This window comes from Melanerpes formicivorus, unplaced genomic scaffold (assembly GCF_026170545.1).
Source record: "Melanerpes formicivorus ecotype bairdi unplaced genomic scaffold, bMelFor1.0.p_v2 SCAF_3, whole genome shotgun sequence".
Classification (NCBI taxonomy): Eukaryota; Metazoa; Chordata; class Aves; order Piciformes; family Picidae; genus Melanerpes; species Melanerpes formicivorus.
Window position 1 is genome coordinate 33,947,824 of NW_027142355.1, and position 9,878 is coordinate 33,957,701.

Sequence of the window (9,878 nt, forward strand, 5' to 3'; positions counted from 1 at the left end):
AACCTCCAGCCTGAACTTCCCCTGGCGCAGCCTGAGACTGTGTCCTCTTGTTCTGGTACTGGCTGCCTGGGAGAAGAGACCAACCTCTGCCTGTTTACAACCCCCCTTCAGGTAGTTGTAGAGAGCAATAAGGTCACCCCTGAGTCTCCTCCTCTCCAGGCTAAGCAGCTCCAGCTCCCTCAGCCTCTCCTCATAGAGCTTGTGTTCCAAGCCCCTCACCAACTTCGTTGCCCTTCTCTGGACTCGTTCCAGCAAGTCAACATCCTTCCTAAAGGAGCAGTCTTGGCATTCATGTTCCTGCACAGTACCTTCATCAAACTAACAGGATGTACACAGACTGTGCTTTTAGAGACATAAATCTCCCTCCTATCTATCTATTTATTTATTTATAAAGTATTTTAAAAACAAATCCAATCTCCTGAGGCTGCCCATAGCTTTCCAGCAAACTCACCTGTGTGACATAAACCCAAAGTGATGAAAAAGATTGTGAATCTCTTATAAAGGCAGCAGTTAATAACATGCTGCAGCCATCAGAACAAATTCTCTGGCAGGAAGAATATGCTGAAGCAGCTGCCAGAGAAGAAGGCCACCAGGCAGGATATGGGCAAGATCTAAGTTGTCTTACCATTTTATAACAAACAGTTTGGTGAACAGTGACTTTGCCAAGGCAGGCAGGCAGAAATTGACTCTGGAATACAGGACCATGTTCAATTAAATTCAAGTGATACAATCCACTCTCAGATATGTATGAAAAAGACATCTAGTGTCTATACATGGGAAAACAAAGCCAAAATGAGAAGAGAGCAATAGCAAAATGCATGTGCCTTTGTTCTGTGACCAGTAGAGCAAGATCAGAAAGACTTCAGATAGCAACAGTCTCAAGAATAGACACTTGTTGAAAAATACTAGATCAAGTGTCAGAGAAGTAGGATTGTTTAAAAACTGGTCCTGGTTGTGAGAGTAAATAGTGAGGAAAAGCCAACAGGAAAACAAACCAAAGCAAACGAGATGGAAATTGTAAATTAAATTAAGAAGGGGACAAAAAAAATCAGAACATCACTGCAATAAGATAATGTTATCTGTTATATGCAGTTAATCACAGAATCACACCCACAGAATCACAGAATCACCAAGGTTGGAAGAGACCTCAAAGATCATCAAGTCCAACCTGCCACCACAGACCTCATGACTACTAAACCATGGCACCAAGTGCCACATTCAGTCCCCTCTTGAACGCTTCCAGGGACGGTGACTCCACCACCTCCCTGGGCAGCACATTCCAATGGCTAATGACTCTCTCAGTGAAGAACTTCCTCCTCACCTCGAGCCTAAACTTCCCCTGGCACAGCTTGAGACTGTGTTCTCTTGTTCTGGTGCTGGTTGCCTGGGAGAAGAGACGAACCCCCTCCTGGCTACAACCAGAACAAGCGCAAAGATTGATAATGGAAACACTGACACCTTTTACTGTTGCATTGAAGAGATTCATGACTGGACTCTCACTTTCTATACCTGTATGACATGTGAAACCAGAACCTTAGAGATCACCTACTCCAACCTCCCTGCCTTGGGCAGGGATATCTCTCAACTAGGTTCAGCTGCTCAAGGCCTCATTCAACCTGACCTTGAACACCCCTCAGTTTAGGAAGGATGTTGACTGGCTGGAGCGTGTCCAGAGAAGGGCAACAAAGCTGGTGAGGGGTTTGGAACACAAGCCCTATGAGGAGAGGCTGAGGGAGCTGGGGTTGCTTAGCCTGGAGAGGAGGAGGCTCAGGGGTGACCTTATTGCTCTCTACAACTGCCTGAAGGGGGGTTGTAGACAGGCAGGGGTTGGTCTATTCTCCCAGGCAACCAACACCAGAACACGAGGACACAGCCTCAAGCTGCACCAGGGGAGGTTTAGGCTGGAGGTTAGGAGGAAGTTCTATACAGAGAGAGTGATTGCCCATTGGAATGGGCTTCCTGGGGAGGTGGTGGAGTCACCATCACTGGAGGTGTTCAGGAGGTGACTTGATAGGGTGCTTGGTTGCATGGTTTAGTTGATTAGGTGGTGTTGGATGATAGGTTGGATGCGATGATCCTGAAGGTCTTTTCCAACCTGGTCTGGTCTGGTCTGGTCTGGTCTATTCTATTCTATTCTGTGAAAGTGATCATGTCAGGCAGTCAGCAGCAATAAGACTCCAGTAAGTCCAAAGAAGAATTGATAGTCTCTTCAGTTAACATTTCAGTATGATTTGTTCCTAGCCTATGATGGAATCTCTGCATTAAAATAAAAATCTATAAAAAAGTAGGATGTGGTTTATGGATACACTCACAGGAATATAAATGTGACCTGAATGCTGAAAACTAAATCTTCCTTTCAGATTTAGAAGTTAACTTTTTTTGATGTTCTTGCCCATAAGTTAAAGCATTACATTACGTCAAAGTAAGCATAGCTTCCAGTTACAACTGTTAGAGGGTTCTCTGGAAAAACAGTGTGGTTTAACTCATTGAAGTTATTAGTATTAAGCAAGCAGCACAAAACTGGTGAGCAAGTATCCAGCGTCTGCTGCCTGCACTAGATCTCCAGAAGAAACTAGATGCTGACAATGCCAGCACTAGCTTCTAGCAGGTTTGTTGTGGGTTTGGTTTGTTTGTTGAGTTGGGTTTTTTATACCAAACAATTAAAAATTACATTTCATTAAAAGGAATGGTTCCTCAAGAGGAACCACCACACTTATCCATAGTAGCACAGACATGCTCTCAAAAATCTCTTGGAATGGTCATCTGCTGAACCATACTAATATAAACTAACCACAAACCCAAAAACAACCAAAAAACCCACCACCCACAAACACCAACCAAACACCATTCTGAAGATCCACACTTAAGGTCATATTCCTTCCATTCTCCAGACAAACATAAACTTGATGAGCAGGAAAGGAGCGTTACCAAGGGGCTTCCTGGAGCTCCTGACGAAGGGATTTGTCACGCAGACCTTGTTACACTCCAGAAGCTACATTAGAACAAAGCAGTCCTGCCTTTCTGATTGCAGAAAGCTGACAGCTAGCAAATCCATGTAAGAAGAAATTCACATGTGCTTTCCTACTCCTACCTTTTGCCAGTCAGTGAGCATGTGAAGCTGCTCTGTACATCCAAAAAGACGTTTCCTCCTTTCTTACCTTTTCCTCTCTCAAGAGTCACATAAAACACCTTTGGCACAGAGGCATTCTTCCGGCTCACAAAACCCGATTGTAACTATCCTCAGTGTCAGTCAACACATTCCTGACCTCCAAGAAAGATTACCAAGCTTCTCAATGGACTAAACAAACTGTTTTTACAGCATTCATTCAGGATTAATAAAAATAAAGCTCCTTTCTTCAGACAAGGGCCTGCTAGGAATTTAAAGACCACTCTAGTTATAAATGGCGATAGCTGCCACATTTTAAGATACTTCATTGACAAATACAAGCAAATGCTAGCAAAAGAAAAAACAAAACAACACAAAACAAACTTGCAAGCCCTATGTTCTTGAAAGTGTGTTGTGTTTTTTTTTTAATGACCTTTGATTATGCAGTTTCAATAACATTTGAGAGGTGTCTCTAGTCTACATGCATCCAGGAACATCCCCAGAAGATTTTGTTTCCCATGCAAGTGACTAATGCAGGAAAAAGGATAAAGAACATAGGAAAATAAAGTGAAATAAAGTGTGAAATTTTAAACATTATGCTGAAGATGAAAGCAATATGCCTGGATGTGGTCAGATGTTCAACTAGAAATCCAGGCCATCACTCCAAATGACCTTCTGCCTTTGACGGCATCCCAAACGTCCCTAATTACACACTCCTTCCTTGCAATTACTACAGACTCCCTGCTGACCTTCTAACCTCACTTTGCCATTTGCATCCCTGAACTCAGGGCATGCTCTGAAACATAACACAACAAAACTGCATACAGGGTGTCAGGAGCCATTAAGCAATGCTCCACGGGTACTCTGGGCTGTACATGCTCTTGACACACTCAGACTTTCACCCTTCAGTGAGGGTGAAAGGGGAAAGCAGAGCTTGAGGGGAAGAACACCAGAGAATGCAAGAAATCAAAAAAGGCAAGTAGGAGTGAAGCTGCGAATGAAAGCAGTGCAGAGCTTGGGGATAGATCCAAGTATCTGGTTTAACTTCAGACCACTCTGGCACATCTTTGGAGAAATTTTTAAAAGTCTGTTTAGTTTCCTATACCTTCTCACCTGTGTCAAAGTGCTTTTCTCCTCCCTGGCTCTTACAGCACTGGTCTACAGCAATTCCCTTCAATGCAAAGCTGCTGGTTCAACACAATCGCTTCTATTTTAATTTCCACACAGCAAGCTGAAGCTCAGTACTAAGGAAAATGGATCCTAACCAAAAAAAGAGGGATTTTACTTGAATATAATACAGGAATCAAGTCACTATTCTGGTTCCCACTGTCTCACTTACAATGAATAGTATAGAATAAACCAGGTTGGAAGAGACCTTAAAGATCATCACGTCCAACCCTTCAACCAATCCAACCCACCTAAACAACTAACCCATGGCACCAAGCACCCCATCAAGTCTCCTCCTGAACACCTCCAATGACGGTGACTCCACCACCTCCCCAGGCAGCCCATTCCAATGGGCATTCACTCTCTCTGCATAGAACTTCTTCCTAACATCCAACCTAAACCTCCCCTGGCACAGCCTGAGACTGTGTCCTCTTGTTCTGGTATCTTACCTTGACAGCTGTCCCACTTAAACCTTTGCATGTACTGATGAAGCATAGTACTGTTCAATAAGAGCAGCAGCCACCTGGCTTACTTTTGCAGGTACATTTGCTGAAATCAAAAAACTTTGAAATTTTTAAAACCTTAAGAAAAAAAATATCTTTTTACTAGCTTTTGAGTGTAGTCCCTCCTGGGAGTGGGGAATGCATTTAAGTAAGGACATGATCACAGGAAAAGCCCACCTGGCTTCTATCTCCTTCCTCCCACATCCATTCTTCTCAACTCCAAAAAAAGTCCCTGGCAATCACATGAAAAGTGTAACTTTTACTTTGAATCCACAATGATGAGGAAAAACACTAGGCTAAAGGCTCTGAGTCAGGCTGAGCATTCTCTGTGCAGACAGAACAACGAGCAATGACTGCTTGTCCATCCACCCACAACCACTCCCTGTGGAACTGTAGGCCTGTCCCACAAAAGGTGCACCAGAACCCATGAAAGGCTCTGCTTCCTTTTCTGACAACCTCACCAGCTTCATTAGAAAGGGGAAAGCCACCATAGTGCTGGGTATGCTACCTATCTTCCACAAGCTGGGTCTGCCTGGGCAGAAGGTGAAATGAGCAGTGCAAAGAAGGTCCAAAGAGCTTTAGGACAGCAAGGCCTCAGATTAGCCACTCTTGTTAGCCAGGCAGTGGCTGAGAACATGAAGTCCAGCAGGAACCTACAGTAGAAGTTCAACAAGGTTCAGCAAGAAAAGTCACAGTTTAAAGGCACTCAAAGAACTTCTGAGTTGAAGCTAAGAAATGCAAACTGTAACATACCAGCAAAGGAGAGACAGAAGAGAAGCAAGACATTCAAATTACTACAATGAAAAGAGTCTTGCACTGAAGTTTGAGAACTGCTAAATAATAGTGAGTTGAAACAACTTTCAAATACAGTAGGTGCACGTTTTTCATTAGACTTATTTTCAGTGCATGTGGTCCCTTTGAGTAATGAAAAGTGATGGTTTGCAGGGACAGAATTAAAATGTGCAAAACAAAAATACCAAAAGAGAAGGGGTTTAAATGCCTCATAGTTAGAATTGGGTTCTGTAATGTAGGACACTAGGGCCACAAAGATGGTTAGGGGGGTGGCCTATACCTCTCACTAGGACAGGCCAAGCCACCAGGGACTCTTTAGACTGGAAAAGAGAAGACTGAGAGATCTTACAAATGTATATAAATATCTAAAGGCTGGAGGTCATGAGGATGGGGCTAGGCCCTTTTCAGTGGTGTCCAGTGATAGGACAAGGGGTACAAACTAGAAAACACAGGAGGTTTCACTTCAACTTGAGGAAAAACTTTACTTCGAGGGTGACAGAGCACTGAAACAGGCTGCCCAGAGAGGTTAAGGAGTCTCTTCTGGAGATTTTCAAAACCCACCTAGATGTGTTCATGTGCAACCTGATCTGGGTGAGCCTGTGTTAGCAGGGAAGAGCGGACTAGGCGATCTCCAGTGGTCACTTCCACTCCCTACCACTCTGTGATACTACTCTCAAAGCCATGGTATATAAGTATCTACTAAAACATGAAAAGAAAAACACATATAGTTGTGATTCCTCCCCTTTCCTACTCCGAGTCAGTGCAAAATTTTGTGTCTTTTGGTATAGGTTAGAACTGGGGTTTGTATAATGCAGACAAGAACCAGTGACAGGCAAAACTTAGATGAATGCAGAATTACTGTTTTCAAATATTTGCTTCTCCAGCAATTTCAAAGGACTAGCCCAAGCCTACAAACCTCAACCCAAAGAAAGATGACATCTATCCAAATATCCAAGAATAAGCACAAGACAGAGGTGTCTGCCCCAAGAATCAATTATTTCTGATCTTTTCCACTAGGTATCACTTTCTTTTAATACACATTATACCCTCCTGCATGCATGCAGCCACCACCATTCTATTTTCTAAAGGGTGTTAGAAAGGGACTAGAATACCAAGTTGGATCAGCCCCCAGAAATAGGTCTTGCACCTTTCCTTTCCTAACTGCAAATAACACAGAACAACTTCAACTTAAAGTCACAGTACTCATTTGCTGTTTCATATCTTTAGTGTGCACATCACACATGCTTGTTCTCAACTTTTCGTAGCATCAGAAAACAGTGATGTGGTTAAGCACTAGGTATCAGTCTTGCTTCTAGACACAAAGCTATAAAATACAGCAACACAGTGCAATTGTTCTGACAGCATCTGTGTGATGTTATTTATTCACTATCACTTTGGAAGACATCAGGAATGATACCATGGGATAAATATAACGTGTATATCAATGCAAATTTCGATTTGTTCACTCCATTGAGTTCTCCAGAAGTAACTCTCACTCAAGTTAGTAAGAAGCTTCCCATTCACTAACAGAAACATGATCAGAGAGCACTACAGCACACCAATTAACATGACACACCTCTACAGCACTGTAAAAGCAGGGGAAGAAAAATACCAACACTGGTTCTTCTCTCATCATCTCAAGTACCTCAAACACACAGTATCTACAAAGGTACGAACACATATCTGATGCCAACTAATAGCATCATTTTCTCAAAACATTAGCTTACTGTATTTCTGTGGCATGGATTTTTCTTCCATTGTAATGCTCTTGGTGTCAGGAGTTAAATCAACCAATTCCATTACAGGCAAGCAATGGATCCTTTGAAAGCAGCATTTGTGTCCCACCAAAAAAGTATCATCATGACTGCAAACTGCCGATGCCAAGGCATTTCATTACCAACTACTTGGACTGATGCCCAAGAATTTCTATCTCAGATCTGCAGCAAAGGCATCCTACTACAGAAGAATATGAATGGAGGCAGTAACCAACATGCTTACCAAGCCACCACAGATGCTGAAGACAGCCATGTGCGTCTCCTGTGCATTGACATGCCCACGGTAGAAACAGTGGCGCAAATCAGGGGAGGACTGTTTCTGCGGGGCCCCTACGTGCACCACGGCGTAATGAGCCGCAACGAAGTCCGCATCAGCACTCAGATTGAGCTGGAAGACCTGCCCGTATGCACTGAGCTGGTAATGTGTTCGGAAAGCAGTGGGCTCCAGTGGCGCCTCCAAACTCCTTTTCCTCCTGCTGAAGTGATGCGTGTGAGGGAAAACTTCTCCAAACTCATTCACTCGGACAGGTGTGACGATTTCGTAGGAGGAGAGCTGCTTGACTAGGGTCTCTGCAACAGAAAATAAGAGGCAGCCTAACGCAACAGCACAGAAGCAAACTTCACTCGCGCCCAGACAGCTCCTGGCGTTGCGATCTCTGTGCCAGCCAGGGGTGCAGTGACGGGCGAAGGACGGGGGCCTGCCTCCACCGAGCCTAGACAGACTCCGCTGCGGCCGCCCAGGATCCACCACCCATCGCCCCGCGCGAACGTACCCCGAGACTGTCATCCCGCTGCTCCCGCACCGCGAGGGAGCGGCACCGCCTCCCCGCCCGCAGCGGGGCGAGCAGCGGCTGCCCGCATGGCACAGCGCTGCCGCAGGGCTGGCACCCCCGGGCAGCTGCTGCCTTTGTTGTCTCTTGTTTACCTTGTCTGGGGTGGAAGCGGACTCCCCACGACTCGGTGACGAGAAGGGAGAGTGGGCAGAGCAGACCCGCCAGCCACCTCGCCACCCGCATGGCTGGCTCCGCGGCGGGCGTGCCCACAGCGCCCGCGGGCCGCTGCCTCAGCAGCCGCCGGCCGCCTGGGCCACCCCTGCACCTCGCGGCTCCACCATGCTCCCCGTGCCCCTCCTTGCTGTCCTGCTGCCTTCTCCGCGCTCCCCTCACACGCCCCCTCCCGAGGGATGCCGCGTCGCGCTCGCTCTCCTCCCAGCCCCTCGCCTCCGCTCCCCCAGCTCGCTCTCCGCCGCTGGGGTGGGCGAGGGCGGCCCTTCTCGGCCCTTCCTCCGCCTCCCTTGTCCCTGCCCCCGCCGGCGGCGGGGAGGCGAGCAGATGCCCGTCTGCCTTTAGGCGGTAGCCATCCCCGGACCCCCACTTCAAAGGGGAACCCCGGCCCCGGCCCGCCCCCGGGGCAGGCGCTGCCCAATGGCGGAGGGTAGCCCCCGCGCGCGGTTGTCGCGCGGCACCTCCCTCTCCCGCACCTCCCGCCCGGGGGAGACCGACGGCACCCGCGGCGTGGACAGGAGCTGCCGGGGGGACCCTGGCGTCCCCTCCCGCTGCCTCCCACACGTTCTCCCCACGTGGCAGGTGGCATTAAAGCCCAAGAGGGGTGCCACTCCAGGAAAAAAAAAAAAAAAAAGAAATGGGCTTTCGAAAAGGCTGGCAATACCGAATGCACCCTGACAGGGGCAAAGGCTGCGAAATTTGGAGGCGTCGCCTCAGGCTCAATGTCACCCGCACACACCCCGCCAAACACCTTGCCCTGCAAGTCAGCTCCAGAAGCAAGACGTTTCCACGCACAGTTTGGAAGGAAGGAGATCTTCATGCAGAGTCTGACACCATGGTGTGGACAGACTGGACTTGTTTTAACACTGGGTGCCCTACTTAGATTGCTCTGCCCAGGCAAAGTCTTCATAAAATGGCTTGTACCAACACTCGGGGAGCCTACTCAAGCTGAAGAATCTATTTCATTGATGACTGATCACTGTTAAATATGGGAGAACATTATTCCCTGTCACCTGTCAATACCTGTGGTTTCTGAGCTGGGTGTGTGTCTAGGCAATACAGGCAGCGAAATCTGTGCAGCCACCAATGCTCTCCAGAAAACTCACCCTGCCCCCCACCCACCACCCCCGTTATTCCTTTTGTCTCCTCTTTATTAAGTACTTTGTCTCAATCTTTTCTTGTCTGCTTCAACAATAAGTGTCAGATAAAGAGTTTAAACAGAGATGTTTATAATCATCTGAATGAGTACTGTGTTCAGTGCATTTGTTCATTGATACACTGCTGGCCAAGAGAGCATGAACAACTTCAGAAGTGTTTGGAAGTTGCTTACTGTATAGTTGGAGGGAACGGAATACACAGGGAGCTGAGCTCCTCCAGCCTCTTCCTCTGTTTTTGCTGAAGTACAAGAGGAGTCAGCGACTTCCTTGCCAAAGGCAAAATGGCCTCAAGGATGACCTTCAAGCTTGAAGTGTTAAAGAGCGTTTTTGTGATCTGACTCACAATTTTATTGCTAAGTCAGATCAAAATATTT

At 46.7% G+C, this 9,878-nt stretch overlaps 1 protein-coding gene across 1 annotated transcript in view; it reads right to left on the reverse strand.

Annotated features, from left to right (window-relative positions):
* The window catches only part of ADAMTS20 (ADAM metallopeptidase with thrombospondin type 1 motif 20), a 101,269-nt gene extending 92,910 nt beyond the window's left edge, over positions 1–8,359 (reverse strand). The window contains exons 1-2 of the mRNA XM_068170964.1: positions 8,095–8,359; positions 7,567–7,913 (exon numbers count right to left, since the gene is read on the reverse strand). Coding sequence (XP_068027065.1) covers positions 7,567–7,913; positions 8,095–8,359 — 612 coding nt within the window. The remainder of the gene's footprint in view (positions 1–7,566; positions 7,914–8,094) is intronic.
* Positions 8,360–9,878: the final 1,519 nt, after the last annotated feature.